At 44.7% G+C, this 22,145-nt stretch overlaps 1 protein-coding gene across 1 annotated transcript in view; it reads left to right on the top strand.

The window, feature by feature from the left end:
* Positions 1 to 18,917, top strand: part of rpa1 (replication protein A1) — a 33,123-nt gene extending 14,206 nt beyond the window's left edge. Inside the window, exons 13-17 of the mRNA XM_080525375.1 lie at positions 6,435 to 6,567; positions 10,506 to 10,682; positions 11,787 to 11,894; positions 12,251 to 12,337; positions 17,995 to 18,917. Of these exons, the coding sequence (XP_080381501.1) occupies positions 6,435 to 6,567; positions 10,506 to 10,682; positions 11,787 to 11,894; positions 12,251 to 12,337; positions 17,995 to 18,102 (613 nt within the window). The 3' untranslated portion in view covers positions 18,103 to 18,917. The remainder of the gene's footprint in view (positions 1 to 6,434; positions 6,568 to 10,505; positions 10,683 to 11,786; positions 11,895 to 12,250; positions 12,338 to 17,994) is intronic.
* The last annotated feature ends 3,228 nt before the right edge of the window (positions 18,918 to 22,145 follow it).

The raw sequence follows: 22,145 nt of genomic DNA, 5'->3' as shown, positions 1-22,145 counted from the left end.
AGATGCATAAGGGGTGGCTGTATCAAAGGAGGTTTTTATGGAACACGGACATGGCATAAAGGCCAAACGAGTGTTGCTGTAAGAGGACCTAGGGAAGAGAAATGTGGTGTTGGTAATGGTAGCACAACCTCATGTAGAGGTTCTAAGATGGCAGATTATCACAGTGGAACAGGGCCTCTCCTATTCCTTCAAGACCCCGCTATTGGCTGCATCTGCAAAGGAATAGAGAAACAGTTATGACTCATGCTTTCATCTTTTCTTTGCGTCCGTTCTCTTGCCAATTCCTTTTTATTCATTATCGAAAATGATGTTTTTCAGTGTGTACCCTGTCCAAAAATAAACACGCCTCTCTTACGACTTTTTTCCCACATCCCATATCTAGTGATGAAGCTCGATTTTTTGGGGGGGGCCCCCCTGCCCTTAGTTTTTCGGTTTGTAACAAAGCCGAGCCCCCTGTCAGTGCAGGGTAGGAAACGCCATCAGATAGATTGTGGGTGGGGGGAGGGCGGGGACATGGGACGGGGGGGGTTTGATGGATGGATGAGTCAGTGTTCACACAGACCAAGGGGGACAGCCATTGCTCCTACTTAACCTTCACCTCAGCTTCTCTGGCACAATGATGGATATGTCGCTCCGTCTTATAGATCCACGTCTCCTATGCTCCCAACTGGCCAACAGGTCTGCGCTGGGCTGGGATGGGCTGGGCTCCTCTCCCCAGTCTGACATGAAGGCAAATGTCTCTCTTTCAGAAGTGGAGGGGATCGATTCAATTGATTTGTATCCAAGGCGCTTCATTTATTTACACCCTTGCATCAACCCGACTCTTTAGGGGAAATACGATATCAGAGAACAAGGAAACAGGCCCAAATAACAATTCCAATTTATTTTCTGGCACGTCTCTTTGCGTTTGGATATGTGCTCCGAATCCACTTTCTCAGCTCCTCGCTGAAGAATTTGCTTGTAATTATTTTGAGCGGATCAGAAGAACTTGATCTGCATAATGGGAGCGTTGAAATGTGACTACTCAGCAGGTGGGAGACATGGGTGGCAAGTCAACAAAGTATGCTCCTATCTTCTGCTCCAGTGGATGTCTGGGCCGTGGTGATTTCTGATCACAGCTTTTATCTCCAGCTATGCTCTTTGAAATATTGTTCGGTCATACTGTAGGATCTTGCTGCCGCTCCTTGGAAATGTTCTTACCAGAGATTGCGTTTTCTTTGGCCGCAGTAGACAAAAAAAAATCTGTGTTTAGTCAGGATATAATCATTAATACCACATTTACATATTCTTTTGTAAAAGAAACCCACCAATAAACCTACATTTTAATCCATTTTATTTGTAGATTGAACACGGTACAACTAAGCTGAAAGGATATGAAATTGCCATATGTGGCTTTCGCAGCGGTTTCAATTATAAAAAGTCACACCATGTGAAAACATGCATTGGCCCTCGTAATGTTAATGGACTGAACAACAGGGGATTCTTGGAGCCATTTGAATGAGCTTTTAGTCCTTACAAAGAAGTCATTATTACCCAAACATTGTGTGGTATGGTTTGACACTTCTAAGCAACATTTTCTCACACTTAATCGCATTCTTCACACACATTAGAACACTGCCTCTCCCATGCGTTCTGCCCTGTCAGAATACATTCTATCCCTGCACTGTATAAACATTAGCTCTTGTAACCTAGTCTCAGATAAAGGTTGGCTAATCATGTTATTTTGTATTTAAATATTGTGTATGAATATTGTACCGCTTTATTACCTAGATGACTTAAAATAATGACAGGGCTGTAGTGGGAGAGTCGTGAACCTCTGCTGTTTTTGGCTCCGTGCTTCAGTGCAGGTGTTCCACTCACTGCCCTCCATACCTCTTCTTAGCGATGGGAGAGCTGAACCGTCAGACTCCCCCCCCACCCTCCCCCTCCCCCCACACACACTCCTACATTCTCTCCAGTCACTTTTCACATGGACAGCCAGAGATAACGAGCCCTTTTAAAGTGTTGGGTCTGTTTTCTGGAGCAGGGCTGGCCCACGCAGGTCCATAAGGGCCAGCGGGCGCCTACAGGTTCACCGACAGCCATCAATTAGCCTAACAGTTCAGAGGTTACAGATGCTATGAGGCCTGACCTGTGCTTATTAGTCTCTCGGCCTGAGTTAGGCTCATGGTGGAGAAACTCCCACTATGCAACACTTCTTCTTCTTCTGCATGTGGCCATTATAACCCATGCAGGCAGCACCATTATGTTTGCCTGTTGTGTGGACTGAAATACTGTGGTGCAATGTTTATTTGAAGGGACGTTACTGCTTAGTTTAGTTTAGCATCACACTCTTGTCTATTGAACCGGAACATAGTGGTAGAAAACTACCTAATTGCCAATGCTGAAATTACACATTTTCACAAAAGGCCAATTTATGTTTACGTACATTTACCCTCCACTGCATTCCGACTCTTATTTTTCTATGTGTAGTCCTACTCTGATAGACAGACTTGTGTAAAACATTAAGAAGAAGCCAATCAATTAGACTCAGGATGGAGCCTTTTATGTCACGCAAAACCCCAAAGCTTTTAGGACTAAACAAGGCATGTCTGTGAGTCTTATGAAAGCCAGGCTTTGGAGTGATTCTTTTCCAAGCGTAGGTGTCTTAATTTGATCTCTTTTTCTTTCCCCCGCAATGACAATTGACAATTTCTATAAGTAAGAATCCTCTGTGAGCTGTTGACTCAAATCCATGCTGAGCGTCTTGTGCCACTCCTGTCGATCCCAGTGAGCTCTGCTGAGAGGAGTGTGCTCTCCCTTTAATGTCAGGCTAATTAATCTTATGGAGGGAAAAAAAAAACGGTTTAATTTCCTCAAACAAGAATGTCTCACTCTCCAATTATCTTGAGACCTGTTTCTGGGCTCCGCCGTGCTATACGATTTTCTATGATTCCTTTTCTTTTTCCTGTCTTTGAAATAGTCTGCTCAGATTGCCATGAAATCTGTGTTCCTTATTAAAAGAAAAAATAATAATAGGGAGATGAAATGTACATGAAAAAAGAAACATGGATTTGTCTTTGAGTAGCATCAAATGTCATTCCTGTGGCACTGCAGTCATTTTCAGCACTGTCTTAGCCTCACTTCTGCATAATTGAAATGCTTAATTTTCCTAGATTATTAGTGTTTCCTCACTCATGTGTTTTTGGGCTTTCTGTGACTTGAATACATACAGGAAAAAACGCAGGAGAAGGCCTACAATAATAATGTATCTGTATTGGCTTTAATTAGAGAATCTACATGGCTACTGTACCTTGCTTTTTTCCTCTAACAGTTGAGGAAAAAGGCCACGGTAACTATTTAAATACTCTAATTAAGAAGCCAATACCATAATATCTATGAAGAGGATAAATCATTATTGTAGGCCTTCTCCTGCTTTTTTCCTCTATCTAACAATACTCTCAGGTGCTATTTGGAAGAATTGAACTTTTCCATCTTCCTGCTACTCTAACACCGTTGACTGGACCCTCACTTCTCTTGTCAGTCACACATCTTGTCAGTGACACCCTCCCCTCCCCTCCGCTCCGCTCCTCCCATTGTCGTCCTCAGTCATCTGCCATTGCTCACTTAAGTCATACTTGGCAACTGCCGCTCTCTCCTGCCTTCTTCTTGAGTCCTTCTCAGTGAGTCATCCTCTCACTGCACTCCTCCGCTGGTCTTGACTCCCTCACACTTCACACTTCTACCCACCATGCAGGAACGGGGTTTGCTGCTCCGTTGTTCTACACTCCACGTCCACTTTTCCCATTCCCACTAATCCACTCCAACGGAGTCTCAGTACTCCTCCATAACAATTCATCTTTAAATTATCATTGTTTTTGGAAAAGTAGCTTAACGGTATAACTGTATGCTGCTGAGGCGCCTTGCTCTTATGCCAGTAGTGGTTTTCCAGCTTAGTCCCCCTCCTTGCTTAATCTGCCCTTTGTTAGAAGAAAAGCCTTTTATTTTGTGATTTCACCAACTGTTAGGATATTGAAATACAGTACCATTTTCAAGCAAATCTTTCAATTCAAAGTGACCGATCATGGAGGCCTATCTTGAGTTCCAAAGCGAGTGAATCCACACTCATCATGCCCTGCTAATCATGTTTGTTGAATGTTGTCTGTGTCTGCCACTCAGACACCCAGCATGAGAGCCTTAAACTAGCTGAAGGCTGGGAACACTGTTTACAGTGTTTCCTGTCATGCTTAGATGCTCTTTTACTTTTTCCTTCTTCCCTTCCCGTCACATGCCTCTTGTCTCTGCTCCTGTCCATGGCCTCTCTCTCTCTCTCTCTCTCTCTCTCTCTCTCTCTCTCTCTCTCTCTCTCTCTCTCTCGACAGTCTATACCATGCACATACATCTGCCTCCCCTTACCCCCACTGGTCCAGTCCTCTCTTACAGTCTGTTAACCTCACTTCACTTCAGCCTGCACTGCCTGTCAGTCCACTGTTACATATCTCCTGCCAGCTCCAATTTGTCCACCTTTTGTCTTCTTCATCAAGCCTATTTCAAGTTGACTGAAATCCCCTCCATTCCATTGCTTGTTCCTACTCTCCTTTCTGACTGAATCCCCCCCCGCCCCAAATGTTGCCCATATAAATATAGGTTTGAATAAGTGTCTTATATTAATTCCCTTTCTCTTGTAACTTTGTGCGACAGTAGAGCACCTATCAGCATCTTGTTTTCCATTGTGTGTGTCATTTGTAACTCAAGTCAAATCAAATGTGTTGAGAATTCCTCCTATATTAATGATTGTTTGCTATCTACAAGTATACAGTCTCTGAAAGAAAGCATACCATTTCTCCCTCCTCTATCTCTCTCTCTCTCTCCCCCCCCCCCCTCTCTCTCTCTCTGGCCTATTTTTCTTGGCAAAAACATCAGCCTCATGAAATGTTAATCAGAGAAACCAAAAGAAAGAGGTAATTTCTGTTGATTTCATAATTAGGTTTGTCATTCTTCTGGCTCCCTGCGTACATGCGTCCAGGCGACATGCGTACATGCGTCCAGGCGACCTGCGTACATGTGTCCAGGTGACATGCGTACATGTGTCCAGGCGACCTGCGTACATGTGTCCAGGTGACATGCGTACATGTGTCCAGGCGACCTGCGTACATGTGTCCAGGTGACATGCGTACATGTGTCCAGGTGACATGCGTACATGTGTCCAGGTGACATGCGTACATGCGTCCAGGTGACCTGCGTACATGTGTCCAGGTGACATGCGTACATGTGTCCAGGTGACATGCGTCCAGGCGACCTGCGTACATGTGTCCAGGCGACCTGCGTACATGTGTCCAGGTGACATGCGTACATGTGTCCAGGTGACATGCGTACATGTGTCCAGGTGACATGCGTACATGTGTCCAGGTGACATGCGTACATGCGTCCAGGTGACATGCGTACATGCGTCCAGGTGACATGTGTCCAGGCGACCTGTGTACATGCGTCCAGGTGACATGCGTACAGGCGACCTGCGTCCAGGTGACCTGCGTACATGCGTCCAGGTGACCTGCGTCCAGGTGACATGCGTACATGCGTCCAGGTGACATGCGTACATGCGTCCAGGTGACATGCGTACATGCGTCCAGGTGACATGCGTACATGCGTCCAGGTGACATGCGTACATGCGTCCAGGCGACCTGCGTACATGCGTCCAGGTGACATGCGTACATCCAGGCAGAACACCAAAGCAGAGGCCTGGTGGGATGAGATGAGGGAATAGGTGACACAGGAAAGAATTGCACACATTTTTCAGTGGGAGGGGAAATTGGCAGCGGCCACACTGCCCGGGCCACACACTCGCCCGTTAATGGGGATATTTTCAATTAGTCACGCCTCCAGGAGCAAGGCTTCGCTCCCTGTACACACCCACTCCACCCGACCCCCCTCCTCACTCCATACACACTCACACCGCACACCCAGTGCCTCAAGCCAATAGATTAGTAAGCTCTATTGATCTCTCGCACACTATTCTAACCTGAGTGGTTTTTGTTTTTCTTGTTCTTACACCCCCCCTCTCCCTGTCTCGCTCTCACCACCTCTCCCTGCTTCTTCCTCCCTCTCTCCTTGAGTGGAAATAGGTTTCTGTTTCCACCATCCCACGCTGACCCTATCCATCTCAACTGTCCCTCTGTTGTAGATTCATTCCAGCCATCACTCAGGCTCCTCTCTTCTCAGCTGAGAATGCCTTGCTTTTGTCAGACAAACACAGATGGCGACGTTGTCCAGGATAGAGATTTTAACAGTATGTTTCTACAGGCAGGAGGTTCAAAGGGAATGTCTAATCATTTGTGTCTTACATTGTTTTTCTCTTCTCAGCTTTATTGTAATGAATGATAAAAGCCAACAATTCTGTATATTGAGATTGATGGGAATCTGCAGTGACAGTTCTGTGTCTGTGTCTCTGTGTGTAGGTATGACAAGGAGGGCCATGCTCTGGACGGGCAGTCTCTGACAGAAGTGAGAGGAGCTGGTGGAGGAGGAGCAAACACCAACTGGAAGAATCTGGCTGACATCAAAACTGAGCACTTGGGACACGGAGAAAAGGTTTGAGACACACCCACGTACATATATGCATGCACAGACACACGCACACTTTTATGTACACTCGAACCCACATCAAACATCCCAGGCCTGTTTCGATAGCTAAGTGCACATTGTTCACTTTGATTCATTCAAAGCAAGAAATTCAAGGACAACCCCAAAGACAATCTTGAATGCAAGCAATCACTTTGAAAGCTGAAGTAAGCAAATCTACGCATCAAAAAGCACAGTAGGCTATATTATAGCAATGGCAGCATCTAGAATCTCAGCAACATAACCTTGTCACTTCAGCCCTGCTTTCCAAGGATCCTCTGGACTGACAGTAATGGTGATGAATCTATCTAATCAGTTTGACTCATATTAAATGAGTGTGCGACTGGAACCCAGAGTTTTTTCCCCCCCCGTTTTTTTTAAGCTGAATCCTCCTCTCCCGATGTGCTCCTGGTCATTAATCAGCAGCCTTGTGGGTGTCTTCTCCTTGCCTAGCTTATATGCTTCTGGTGAAGTCACATTTATCTTTCATATCGATCATGGCGATAAGAGGGACTCGTTCATACCGACTCTTCATAATTAAGTGATTATTACACCCAGATAAGTAAAGTATTATGTGCTCTTGTAAATTCAGCTGCTTTATTTACCTTTTTATGGAACTGCCGGATGGAAAGGCATTATAAATCATCTCTGTATTTCCTCCTGTGTGTAATATGATTCTATTTTATCCCATAACTTTTTCATATTAGGCTAATCTTTAGTATTGACTTGACGGAGATTAGATGACAGCGATAACGGAGGGTGGGAACGTCTTGGTTGCTAGAGGCATTGGGAGAGAAGGAGGATGGGACACAAGCGAAGGGTAGTCGGAGAGGTTTCAGGGTACAGACAGACATGCCTGGGGAGAGCACACAGAATGAAATACCATACCTTAGGTAACAAATGGAAAACGGCGCATGGTCCAAATACAGCTCACATGAATAATACAATAGCGCAACCCTCGACTAGGAAGCCTCCCCAAGTGTGCCTAAACCCTCACCTGGCTGTTTGTGTGGACTTGAGGCTGTTGAGGAATTGCAGTAGTGATTGGCTCAGTGGCTTAGCTGTGACTGGCCCAGCCCTGGGTCTGCATTCCGTTGAATGAGCGTGTAAGTGCGCACACACACACGTTACACACACACACACACACACACACACACACACACACACGTCCTGGTTCTGCTGCACTAATCACTCTCTCTCCCCCTGACTGCACTGCTGCAGGGGGGCTAGAGTCACATCACCATAGCTGTGTCTTCCTCCTCTTCTTCTCCGTACTCCTCTTGATGTGCACTCTGCACTATGTCACCAGCATTTCCATGTCTGTCTCACTAGCTCCCATGCTCGGGCTAAGAGTCCTCCTTGACTCTATCTATTAGGGGCCATGCTGCTGAAGGAGTCTTCTCCTGCCGTTAGTTCCCGTAGAGGTGTAGAGGTTTGACCCGGGCTGTAAAGGCCTGTACTCTGATGCAGCCTGTAGAGGTGTAGAGGTTTGACCCCGGGCTGTAAAGGCCTGTACTCTGATGCAGCCTGTAGAGGTGTAGAGGTTTGACCCGGGCTGTAAAGGCCTGTACTCTGATGCAGCCTGTAGAGGTGTAGAGGTTTGACCCGGGCTGTAAAGGCCTGTAGTCTGATGCAGCCTGTAGAGGTGTAGAGGTTTGACCCCGGGCTGTAAAGGCCTGTACTCTGATGCAGCCTGTAGAGGTGTAGAGGTTTGACCCCGGGCTGTAAAGGCCTGTACTCTGATGCAGCCTGTAGAGGTGTAGAGGTTTGACCCCGGGCTGTAAAGGCCTGTACTCTGATGCAGCCTGTAGAGGTGTAGAGGTTTGACCCCGGGCTGTAAAGGCCTGTACTCTGATGCAGCCTGTAGTGGGCCGAGGGCTGCTGCTGCTGCTGCTGCTGCTGACAGGGCAGCTGAGCTCTGACTGTCCTCCTGCTCCTGTCCTGCCTGTAGAGGCTCCCAGACACAGTGTCACAGGGGTCAGCCCTCTCAAGGTCCCTCTTGCAAGTCGGCTGCAATTAATTGTCCCTGTCACACGGCCTCTGTGTCACAATCTAAAAAATGTCCACCGTGCCAGCCTGCCCTCTTGACAGCAAACGGCCACCCGGTCCCCTGTTGGTTTTGACACTCGCCTGCGTGTAAAGGCCTTGGACAGAGACAAAGAGAAAACACCATCAACCGTCTTCTCTCTCTGTTAGGGCGTCCCGGTGACTGACATGCTATTGTCGAGGTATTAACTTGATTCATTAGTGCTATTTGGGAAAAGCTGCGGCGTGGGAAGTATTTATTTAACCAAGTAAACAGTCATTTAAAGGGATACTCCATGCACTGGAAAAGATGATCGTTTTCTCTCCTGTTTGTCATTTATGACTCCCCAAAGGCTCTTAAAATCCAGAAACATAATAATTAGGGTCTAATTCTGTAAGCCTGCTAACAGAGTGGTCAGCAGTTAGTATATGGGAAGAGAAAACAATACATTTCTGGTTTTGCGGCAAAGCGCTAAACGTTTATTATTATTATTATTATTTATTAATAATATTAATATATATATATTTTCCTTTGAAAGGTTATGGTTTTGCCAAATTTTTCTGTCTAGATGGTGGACTGTAGTGGGAAGAAAACACCTAATGTGGAATTCTCAATGAACCACCCAGGCAAAAAAACATTCTGCTTCCCGTCCTCTGTTTTTAGTAAGTGAGGCAGTTTTAGCTCATGAATATGAATCGGGAACATTCTGATTATTAAAATCCTCTTTTTTTATCCAACTGTAGGTCTTAATTGTGTTAGGATGTATTATGAATAAGAAAGTCATGTCTGGCTTGCTTTGTCCTGGATAAATTCAAATTGCTGACGCTTTTGGCCTTTGAGTGTCTCCTGTGTTTACATAATTAGATTTTCCGTGTGGCGATGAGGCGTGGAGGTTCGTGCTTCATTGCCCAGGTTCTGAGGTCGCTGCCCTACTCACACTCAACTGGAGCCTGGGACCTGCCTCTCACCACAGGCTCTCACTCTGTAACCTTTAAAGAGAGAGATAAAAAAACTAGCCTTTTATGTGGCCTGTCATGGGGCACCCCTTGTTTTTGATAATTTGTTGCTCCCACTCGTGTTCATCCTCAGCTCTGTGGTAGTGTCACCACGGCCTCGTGTAGCACCTGGGATGAGTAGAAGCTGACTAATGGAGAAAGAGTGGAAAGAGGGGGAGAGGGAGGGAGGGAGGGTGGGGCTAGTCAGAGACTGTCCCAAACAATCAGGTGTGACACCTTTCCACTGCGTGCAGCAAAGCCTCGGAGGTAGTGAGGGTACAGAGAGACTACTCTGCCTTAGGGGGAGACCATGTCATTAGAATTCAATGAACGGACATTCCCATCCAAATGCCAAGGTCTGACGGGTTGTCTGGTCTATGAATTCTGTTTGTGTGGTTGACACCGCATCGCTTCATGTTGCTCCCAAAGCTCTTCTGCATTTGTTTATTTCACATGCGCTGAGAATCTCTCACCAGGTGCTTAGCGCGAATGTTAGGAATGATTCTAAAAAGGCTGTTTATGAACATGGGGTTATAAACTTAGCATATTCCCCCATAAAAAGGATGAGGCCCCCCGCTGCTTTAGCCTTGCTACTTTTCATTTCTTGTTAGAGATATGCAGATTCCAGTTGGCATGCTTTGCATCCACTGCAGCCATTCGATTTTATGCCCTTTGTGATCTTTTCCGCATGTTAATATGATGGTATTCTCCTTCCCACGATGCCATCACACTTATGTTGTCATTGTCTACTGCACAAATGTATCGTATTCCGTATGGTGTTTCGCAAAAACATCTTAGCAAATGTATGCATTTATAAACCAGAGCGAACACTAGACGTGGGCTGTATAATATTGTTTTTACAGACCAACTTTTTCTTCTTCTTGTAGGCGGACTACTTCAGTTGCCTCGCCACTATAGTGTACATCAAAAAGGAGAACTGCCTGTACCAGGCCTGCCCCACCCAGGACTGCAACAAGAAGGTGGTGGACCAACAGAACGGCATGTTCCGCTGTGAGAAGTGTGACAAGGAGTTCCCCAACTTCAAGTACCGCCTCATCGTCTCTGTGAGTGGCGCCTGTCTGAACCCCCCGATCTGGCTGTGTTTCAACATGCGCACGCACACATACACACTCGCACACACACACAGTCCTCCCTCAGTCACTGTCACTGGGTACCCCCTAACCCCCTGGGTACCCCCCCCCCCCACCCCGTAGTCCATAGTCCTTAACTCTTCTCTGTCATCTCTCTCTACAGCCATGTTTGAGGAACATTATTTACGCCTGTCCGCTAGCAATGAATACGTCTAGTTCCCTTTCTAAATGGATTCTATATGTGTCTTGTTGTGTTTGAACTGGAATGATGTTGAGTTAATTACTCTGTTTCCCCACCTTGTTTATGTTGTTGCTTGTCTTACAGACATGTGCCAAGAACAAACGCAGGCGCAAAACAAAACGTCTTGGCTTCTCAACGGCCAATTTATGATTGTTGTTGAAAATAGCAGCATTAAAATACTGAAACTCATTTAGTCAGCGGCAATCCAAGTGAACAAGCTCTTGTACCCAGACATCTGAAATAAGCCGCTTTCCTTTTGTTTTGCACCTCTCACCAGTCAGCATATTGCCTATTCTTCACAGAGCTGTAACATAAGCTGTTAAAACGCAACCACAGTGTGCATTGCAAGTGCACCTTGGCTGTGCGCATATTGGATTGCTCTCTGCCTGCCAAATATAAAGGAATGTAATGGTTTTTACAATGAGTCGGCTAAACCTATGCATTCACCAATATATTTGAACGTTACAGCTGTAATGCCACTTCAAACTTTATAAACCGAACCCATGAACAAGCATACTAATAGCACTACAATCATAACACTTATAACATACACTTATAATGCATTGTAAGATGTGTTATGAGTATGAATGACTGCATTATAATGTCTTGCATCATGTTCTAATGATCCTGAGACATTGTCACTCATTTTCTGTTGCTGAAAATAAATGTCTTATAGATCAATATAACCTAATATATTATATTAATAAATGATTAGGCAGCATACATGCCTATAAAAACAGTGAACAAATTATTCCTCTGTCCTTTACCATGATCTCTGCCCTTGACTTTTACCCACCGACTCATGCCATGTGCTGCCCCTCTGCTACCTCTGGCAGGCCAACATCGCAGACCACGGGGACAACCAGTGGGTAACGTGTTTCCAGGAGAGCGCAGAGGCCATTCTGGGCCAGAACGCCGCCTACCTGGGGCAGCTCAAGGACTCGGTAAACACACAAACACCTCCCTTCCTGACCGGATCAAAGCTTGGCCTCGGGGAAGGGCCTGGGGAAGAGATGAACCCCAGGCACTACCAGTGCCAAGCCCTGGCGGGTACAATGCTAGCTGAGCTTGGATTAAATACAGCTATTGTGTGGTCCTTCCTCCACAAAAATCTCTATAACCCCAAGGACTTTTAGGAATAATCACAAGCATGATTTATTCAGCTCCAAATTAATGTTTAGAGGAAACTGGGCTAAATGTGTACTCTGAAAAGCGTGATTAAAACAATAGTCGATTAATGAGAATGTCCAAGTTCATTGTCATTAAGTTAAATGAATCCCATTTTCCTCATTTTTTACAGAACGAGACTGCCTTTGAGGAAATCTTTCAGAAGGCTAACTTCCAGACGTTTATCTTCCGCAGCAGAGTCAAGCTTGAGACCTACAATGTAAGTATAGGACAGATCTTTGATCTGAACATGGGGTGGAACATTCAAGGCCATATTCACTAAGCAATGTACACAGGGTGTAAACTGCACTGGTGTTTAACATGAACACGTTTTCATATGAGCTTTATTTCAATGATTCTTCTATGATTCTATAGATTAATTTCCTTTAGAAACCCCCCTTCCCTGCCAGGTGCAGTTTGCTCCATAGTGCAGATAAGACACCCTTTGAGAATCTGGCCCTCAGGGAGAGAAGTGCCTCAAGGGCTCTGGAGTGAGACTCCAGACAATGTAAACAGGTTCTTTTACATTGACATCTACTCTTCATATTGGAGTTGTCCTGTCCTGTCAATTGATTTTTTGTTTTAGCCTGGGACCTTCCTGGGACTAAAGCGAGACCACAGAGAAGCCAGCGTGTTTTCTTTTTGAGGACTGCTTGTTTTCAGGGGCGAAAGGTGCCCACATAGATTAGTTGTGGCCGCTCTCAACCTCTCTTGGAGGCTACAGTACACAGACAGAGCCTTGTTTTTCAGGGCACAGCATAAAATAATTGATTGGGCTGGGACTGTGAGCGGGAGAGCTGGCGCCCAGCCAGAGCTGTATCCGTCTTGAACACACAGTAGAGAGTAGCCTGCGGTTCCTCTGCGCTTTCCACGTCGACTACTTTGCAGATGCGTGACAAATTGTCACCTGGATAAGTATTCAATGTATCGGCTTAACCCACATTACAGAATGTGGCAAACTGATATCCAGCTGCGTAGTCCCATGACAATGGCACACAACCATTGGTTGCTGCACGCCTTGCTAGTCGCCCACAGTCACTGTAGAGAGAAGACATGCAGCTCATCACCTGATGGAAGCATGATGGAAGCATTTCCCTGGATACTGTCTCTCATACCCAGAGACGTCACCTGTACATTCTGGTGCATGCCCAGTTTACTCCAAAAAGAAACTAATTCAGTCCTATTTTTTTTACCTGATCAGAGTTGTAGTGGAGGGTAAACACATAACACTTTTATTTTATTTTCATGGTGAATTGACCCATGTTATATAAAACATTTGCTGATTTAAACATTAGCGTTTATGCTTGTCATTTTGTTCGTTGTCCAGCATTTACCCACTGTTCATTTGTTATTACCACTACATCCCTGCCTGATGTGTTTTTCCACAGTTCATGATGACAGCCAGTTCTATGGCATCAAAGAGAGGCAGAGCAGTGTTTGACAGCATCTGTTTCATGTTTATTTTGTTTGCGGAAATGATAGCGTGGATTTTTAATTCACTGAAGCACTTGCATCATTCATAGGATATTGTTTAATGCAATTATCCCACGTAATGCAATTGGGGAAACCAAGTCACTGTCGGCAGATCTGGTGGGGGGTGACCTTGTGCCTGATGCGATAAAGACAACATCCAGCTTTGTAGACTACTGTAGTGTTACATTGTTGTTAGCTAGTGGTATGGTGCTCGGTGATATGCTCCCTGCTGATGTTACATTTGCACTTATTGAGAATTTCGGAGGCCAAGAGAATCATGCTCAAACGTACTCATTAGTCGAATGAATGCATTTACTAGGCAGTTTAACCTTACAGTCCAACATCACTGGTGTTCATCGTGACAGTCACTCCTCCTAGCCTTTGGCCCCCTGTGTAGTCCCTGGTTTTGTGCGTCTCAAGTGGTTGACACTGGGGAAGAGGGCACATTGAACATAAAACCATTTCAGGCTTTCAAATGCGAGTCTGCCCTTCGTCCCCATCCCCGGCCCAGTACGAAGAAGCAGAGATGTGCTGTGGATTTGCATAGCAAACGGCAGCCCAATTCTCCTCGCTTTGCCCACATAAATCCTGCCTTTCTGGCAAGATGTGACCAACACTAATCGCTTGATGAACTCTGTCACAGTCGGTTGTGGGTCTGCTGTGTGTGTGTGTGTGTGTGTATCTGTAGTGTGCGTGAGTGTGCGCTTATATGTGTTTGTGTGTGCATATGAGTGCATGCATGGGGGTTAAGAGGGAGGGGGTTGGGGACTAAAGCAAAGCAACTAGGGAGGTTGTTTTTGGCGTGCGAGTCACTCATTAGACAGTAGAGAATGAGGAGCGACAGTTTCCGGACCACCCTTCGTCTCCGCTGCTCTCTCTGGTTGTGAGACGCTACATAAAGGATGAAAAGGCCTCTGCCCTTTTCATCTGTGATTTGGCCAGTCAGGATCCTGCTCTGACTATCCCTGCTTGGGATGCTGACACGGTCAAGACTATTAAAGAAAGGTCAGAGCGGAACAGGCGCGCGCGCGCGTGTGTGTGTGTGTGCGTGCGCGTGTGTGCGCTCGCTCGCTCACCTGCGCTCTTTGTAAAAAAGCTTGGCAGGTCGTGCAAGGGTGGAACAAACCGGGGATAAGCAGTATGACGCCTATGAGAAGATCACACACTCACTCACACCTCCCACCCTCAAAGCCTTGTCACATCTTCAATCCACCCTCGCAGGCTGGTAAAACCCATCTGATCTCCAGAACGCCTGCTATCAGCATCTGTGGAGTGATGTGAGGGTACAGTCTTATTAAGGGGCTGGTCTTCCCGTTCTTACCCATCCACACTGACCATCTGAGACTTGAAGGTGGGGAATATATCAGCTGTAGCCTAGTGATAATACCGTAGGTGTAATTCTACCCCTGGCTGCGGATGCCTTAGCAACCCAATGAAGCATGTTCTAAGCGTTTGCAAGTGTTCCATCTGCCTGTGTTTAGAGAATGACGATGAAGGGGTGGGTGGGGGATGTGTGTACACACTAACTCCCAACTGTATCAGTAGCTTTTTAGCTGTGAAGATAATAGAGTTAGTAGTAAAAGGGAAAAATTTAAATAAAATATATATATATTCATTTTTTAATATATTTCTCCCCCAAACCATGAGAGAGAGGAGTCCTAGCTACAGCCTACCACCACCTCTTGTGGTAGTGTACCGAGCAAAGCCTGGAGCGGCGACTCCTCTGGGTTGCACCAGATCAGCCGCAGCAGCACAGCTGTAGCAGCACTCCGCCTGTGGTGTGTGTTTGGTTTGTTTCCCTTGCGCCTGGGCCACACTGGCAGAGAGAGAGCGAGACGTAAAAAATACTGCCCTTCACCTGATATTCTTTTAACTTATTAATATAATATGATTATAGCGTAGGTGGGGTTTCTGCTATGACTACGATATTTTAATGCAGCTTTTAATTTGAAACAGATAGCAGAAGTGTTGATTTAAATAAAATAATGTTTTTACATATTTACAGATATAGACATTGAAACTGTAGTGTTGCTTGTATGATGTCAATATGACTATCAACAGATCATTGTCGCACGGAAAAAATAGGCGAGACTCCAAATCTCTTGGTGGCGTACCACTGCAGCTCAGGCCTCACCTCAATTCATAGCTTTCATGTGACGTCACAGCATAGTGGAAACGCCCACCTGACGGGCAAAAGGCACTTTTTGCGGGCAAACCCCACGGGCAAAACCCACTTTTTGCGGGTTAATAACTTTGATTTCCCGTGGGTTAGGAAAATAATTCCAACGTGTCCGGAAAGAGGAGAAGCCAGGGAATCCAAAAGTTTTTGAATGGAGTCGATCCTCCACTCCTATCACCGTGGACACAGCAAGGAGCGAATTCCCGGATATAAATATTCCCTCGCCCCGCTAACAGCGGGAGTTGGGAGTTTCGTCCAGCAGCGGTAGAACTCCCGGTTGATCGAGTTTCATATTAAAAGTATATCTTCTCGGGGTGTCAGCGAGGTGGTTAAGGGCTCAAAATTACCGTATACTGATGGTGAATTTAGCAATAATAGTCTTCTGTTTGTACCACCTCCATAACCGGTGTTATTCACGGACAAAGCCGGTCAAGGAAGCACCTTTTGCGGGTTAATAACTTTGATTCTCCGGGGGTTAGGAAAATAATTCCAACGTGTCCGGATAGAGGAGAAGCCAGGGAATTCAAAACCATTTGAATGGTGTCAATCCTACTCTCCTATCACCGTCGTGTATCTTGATAGTTCTTCATGGGTGAGGTGGTCTAAATAGTAGGCAGCCGGTAAATTGCGTCCACTCGCCATTTTGAGCGATGTTGCTATGATACTTTTTGCCCGTCAGGTTGGTGGTTGCTAGGGAAGAAACCACGTGACTGAAAGCTATGAATAGGCTCCAGGAGTGAACCCAGCCCTCCTCTCTCCCCCCCCCCCACTCCCTCTATCATGAAACAGAATCTTGTATATAGTGCATTATTGTTTTGTGTATTTGCAGCTCCGCCCCCCACCGTCTCCTCTGTCTCCCTTTCACATCTGACTAGGAATCAGTCCATTATCACATCCATGCAGGCTGCTCCCAGGAAATAGGCTATGCACAACTCATTCACCCTTTTCCTCCTCAGATATTTAGTAGTGTTTTTTCCCCCCACATCTGTGTTAATTTGAATGTTGAGCATAGCATTATGACCCATGCCGGAGGATTTTCAATCGAGTCTGATGATGACGCTGTTGATTCTAACCTCAATCTCCCATGTTACATAAGGCCTGCTGGAAGGATTTTTACTCCCTCTTAGTGAGAGACGAGACGAGACGAGAGGAGGAGGGGTGGGAGGGAGGGAGGGGAGGGAGGGAGCGTGATTGTCACAGGCTGTAAAAGTGTGAGTCTATAGAAAAGTTAACATGATTTACATCCTCACTTACATTGGTTCTTGAGTGATTAATAGAGACAAAGCGGCTGTAACCTCTGTTTAGAGAGAATGATGGACCCGTTGAATGACCTTCTCCCGTCTAGACCGGGTGCGGAGGAGTTGATGCCATTAAAAGCTGCAGCGGCTGTGCCGGGAGGTAGCTAGCATCCATTTAAATGCCAGCGGGCTTTTGTTGCCGTTTTTCAAATGCATTGTATTAACCATGGCCTTTTCATACCGCTACGGAAGATATTAAAGTGGAATTTTATTTGGATTCGTTGTTTTCATTGTTCAATAATAGACATATTCACCAAAACAAATCGTGTTTTAAAACCTAAAAGATATCTTGCTTTGAATGCCCTCAGTGAGGTCCTTTTGTTGAACAGTGCAGGAGCACTATTTCAACAGGGTATGAGATTTCTTTAGGATTCTTTGACCTCGCATTTCAATAGCTATTATGAAGCTGCATGCAAAATGACAGTTTGAGACTGTATGCATTATGGGTTGACCAGAAATACACATGGAAATGGATTTCAGATGAACTTCCCCTTCTAAGGTTGGAAATTCTCTAGTCCTCCAAAAAATATTGATGTATTCTCCTTGCGATACAGATTCAAGCTAATTTTTGAGGGGATGCGAACAACTATTTATCAGTATGACATATTTGTTTTTATTGTGCAAAAACAACATACTGTATGGTTTGTAGTTGTATTGTTCATATAGGTCTCTCTAAAAGCTTAGTGAAAAGGTATGCACAGATCCAAAAAGACCTAGCACCGGTGCTAGGCTTGAGATGGCCGTAGAAAAATGCACACTGGTTTCTGCTCTTAAAATGCCACTGTTTCAAGGACAAGGTTTCAACCCCGCCTGGGTCTTCTTTTCTTCTTTAGACTGGCTCAGGCTTGTACAACATGCATTAAAGGACCGCATTGTTAATGATTGGAAAGTGGCATCTGATATGTTCTCTGTCCCCCCTCCTCACAGGACGAGTCTCGGATCAAAGCGACAGTGATGGAGGTCAAACCTGTGGACCACAAGGAGTACAGCAAGAGGCTCATCATGAACATCAGGAAGCTGCAGACTGTCCAATAAGAACGCCCGCCTTGATCCCTTGCCCACACTTAGAAAAGAAACAAGCAGAAAGAGCCCTTATTTTTCCCTTATAGGAGTGTACATTTCTAGGAGTGTACATTTCTAGGAGTGTACATTTCTAGGAGTGCAGCTCATCCCTCTCAGCACTTCACTACCTTCCCCAGCCGTGCACCAGACACCCCAACCGGTCACTCTGATCAGTTGTATGTTTTTCCTTGTTGTGTGTCTTGTCCTTGTTACCTCAGATAAGATGCCGATCTCCTAATCGGTTTAACTTTCCTGTGCTAAATGTATTCTAGTTGTGTCTTACAACAAAGTAATCGTTAGCCTCGGAGTGCAGGGGCTAGGGGACTTTTGGAAGCGGGATGGAGGCAGGAACACGGGGTCAGTTAAACCACGGAAATCATCACTGTGTCTGTTTAAAGTTGGCCAGCTGTTAATGCATGTGTTGCGAATGGGAGTGTGTGTGTGTGTGTGTGTGTGGGGGGGGGGGGGGGTCTTGGCTGTACAGAGGGCTTGTACGGTAGCTAGCTAGCGTTCCCTCTTTCACTCTCTGACGCACCGTTAGAATGCCTGGGTTGGACCTGCACATCCCAGATAAGACCATTTATTCCCCCCACTCTCTCGCTTGCTTAGACAGACACACACGCACACACACACACACACACACACACACACACAGGCAGAGGTACATGATGTGCAGTGCTCTGTATTTATGTAGATATGTGGTTTTGTCATTATTTTCTATACCTTTTGAATATTTTGGGACAGCACATGCTATGTTTTCTTTACATCTACTTTGAAAAACAAATAAAGATGTTTGTGATGAAAAGCAATGGCGTTGTGTGTTTTCAGTGAATATTAAATTGTTCTGCTCGGTGTTCACAGAGATGAATAAAGTGGTACAATTGTAATTGTTTGACAAGTTTGATTGCACTGTTGAGGCGTAGCCTCTCTATACAGCAGCAACCTTAACCAGGCCTCTGGGAGAATCAACTACAGAAAAGGTTTGGACAACCAGGACCTAACTAATGACCAGTAGGTGGCGCTTTTCCCTTTGGTCTATCAATAGAGCTCCAGAGTTTCAGTCAGAATGTAGTTATTTTGAGTTTGTTGAACTTACAGTCCAAGTTGGTCCAAGATCTAAAGTTTATTGTCCGATTAGCTAGTGTTCGTTTAGTCTTCACGTTTGCCATCTCTTGTCTAAGTTAATTTATACATTATTCAAAGGTTTGACATGGAGACAAAACAATTGAGAAGCTTGCATGGACCAAACACTTTACAAGAAAATGTAAGCCTACAGAAAATGTTACAAAACACTTACATAAACTATTTGAAAAAAATGTTTGGCTTGAACTGGAAGAAAGTTCAGACCCCATTTTGACAACCACTTAGCCTCTCTATGCACCAATGCCCTCAGTCCATTTTAGTTTCAAAATAAAATGCTCATGTTTTAACCATACTCATTACATTACTTTTTTCCTGACAAATGTGCAAATAATATGTCCTTGATTTAAGTGTTTTGAGTCTGTTATGTTAAGAAATACATGGGCTTTTAATGTCCAAAACAAACTGGCTAAAGGTAGCATAAAAATAATGAATGAAGAAAAATATGCACATAAAAACTATGTGAGGTGATTGACTACATAATATCCTAAATACAAAACAAGTATAAGATATAAATATGGTGGAACATTGCTTTAAAACGGAGGTCCTGACAGTCGATTAAAATCTCATGGCACTTATCACAGGAGTAGGCATGTTAGATATTATAATAAAATGCTCTACATTAATGTTTTGTCCTAGCGAAATTCCCTTTCCTTCATGGCCACCTAATCACCCCAGCTGTGGTGAGCTTTCTGGTGCATTATGGCTGCCACTGCATGACCTGGGTCGGTGCAAGATATTGGTAGTGATGAGGTGAGTTCTCCCCCATACCATGTGAATGCTTTATAAATACAATAAATTATTAAATGTAAAAAAGGTGGAAGATCCCAGAGAGAGGTGGGATATCCTGAAGCCAGGATATCTTTTGTTGCAGAATATTTAGTGGATTTATTCAGGAGCTGGCTGGCAGTAGCAATGCTCCCTATCTCCAGAGGTCCCGCTCAGATAGATCACAGATTCCCTTCTGCAGTCTTGACCCCAATGCAAAACATCAGTAAAGCTGGCCCTCCCCATCTTTCTGATAACCATCGTGTTTCCACTGTACACTGCATCTCTGGCCAATTGTGTGTGCTCATAGTATGGCTTACATTTTTCTTTGTATTTTTTTTTTAACTGCAATTCATTATATGGATACGTTTTTGTTCCCCCCCACACCTCAAAGGGACATCCTCTACCTATTTTATGTAGGTTTTCCCCCCAATACTCCAAGTTTTTAAGACCACTCCTGTCATATTGATTTTAAAGTAAGTAGTGTCAAAGGTGAGCAGATCTGCCCTACCCATGACCCACCCCCCACCCCCCTGAGTCTGAACCTGTCACTCACACATGTGTAACCATGACAATGCCCTCTGGGCTGCACACAGGGTGAGACTGTGATTGTTGCTGAGCTCCAAACAATTAATGCAGTGATACAGGAGCAAGGGTAGAGGGTGGGACTATTACTCTAGCATTAAAGGTCTAGTATGTGGATGTGTGCATTAAAAGGATAAATGGCCATAATAAATTAAGCAGTGAGTGTTGTTTTGCTTCAAACAAAGCACTTTCGAAATTATTGGTGTCAGGGTTGAGCACTGGCCTTTACATACCATTTGTACATTGTGTTTGTTTCTATGGTTATGCACACGTTTACCACTGTTAGAAAACATAGCATATGTTTTCCAAAATCCAGTGTCACCAAAGAGCACAGCAATAAAAACTACAAAACTACATTCTGCACCTTCATTTTAAAACTATATATATATACCAGTCTGCTCAACTTGCTGATGTAGTGGAATCGAACAAGGCATGGACAATTCCTATTAAAAAAGCACAAAACACTGTTTTCCATTCCATCTTGAGGGGGTCAGCTCTAGCACGTTATTTTGGCATTTGCATTTCCTGTTAATACTTGGCATCCTGTGTGTAATCATTTAACACATCTTTAATCTTGGTGTGAAAGCAAGTCTCAGGTCTCACACACCTATTCTCAATCCTTCTCCATCTATCCTTCCAATTTTCATTATACAGTATGCCACTCACGGTTCCAATTAGATTTAGAATGAGATCTGTATGCAGTCCTAGAATAGATTTGACACGTGTTAACATATAGGCTGGCTCACCTTGGATTAAACCTCTCTGAGTATTAATCATCCTCCTGCTCATTGTTACATTAACAATAGAGTTTTAGCATTGCAGTATTTACAGTAGGTGGAGTAATCAGTCGGACCAAAACATCAGAGCACACTGGCATGCTTGCAAAAGGCTAGAGGCTATACCCACATCTGGGGGGTACTCCATCAATATCTCTAAAGGAAAAAACAGTCTTATTAAAAGAAGTCTCACAGGATTTATCGAAAAATCCAAGTCTTGTGAGATTTATCAAAAATAAGCCTGGATTTTCCTTTAGCGACGTTGATGGAATACCCCCCTGATGCCACTACACAGCAGAACAGTTGTGTAAGATGGACAAAGTCATCAGTTGGGTTTGCAAATGTGAGTCAAATATATATATACTGTATATATGCTTTTATCCAATATGACTTACAGTGAGTAACATTATGTATTATATATGGTTCCAGTGGGACACAAACCCACAACCACAGAGAACCTGTAGAGTATGTTGCAGTTTATTCTCTCGTAGTATTGAGTTGTTGTTTTTTGGAGCACCTGGAGAAACACCAAAGTGTGTGACCAATCTCTTTTTTTCCCCCCAAACCTCATCACAGGAAGATAATAGGTTGAACAGTAAGCAGTATCATCTGCTGCATCTACGCCAACACTAGTCGTTCCGTTGAAGCGGCAGGTCTCAATAGGAAAGATAAGACGCTATCCTGGAGTGACATCCTCTGTGACAACAACATGGCTGCCCATGCCTGGCTGGGTAGCTGGAGCATGCC

This window comes from Nansenia antarctica (assembly GCF_963989245.1).
Source record: "Nansenia antarctica genome assembly, chromosome: 3".
In the NCBI taxonomy this organism is placed as follows: Eukaryota; Metazoa; Chordata; class Actinopteri; order Argentiniformes; family Microstomatidae; genus Nansenia; species Nansenia antarctica.
The sequence above is the reverse complement of the archived record's forward strand: the minus strand, read 5'-3'. Positions and strand labels throughout refer to the sequence as shown.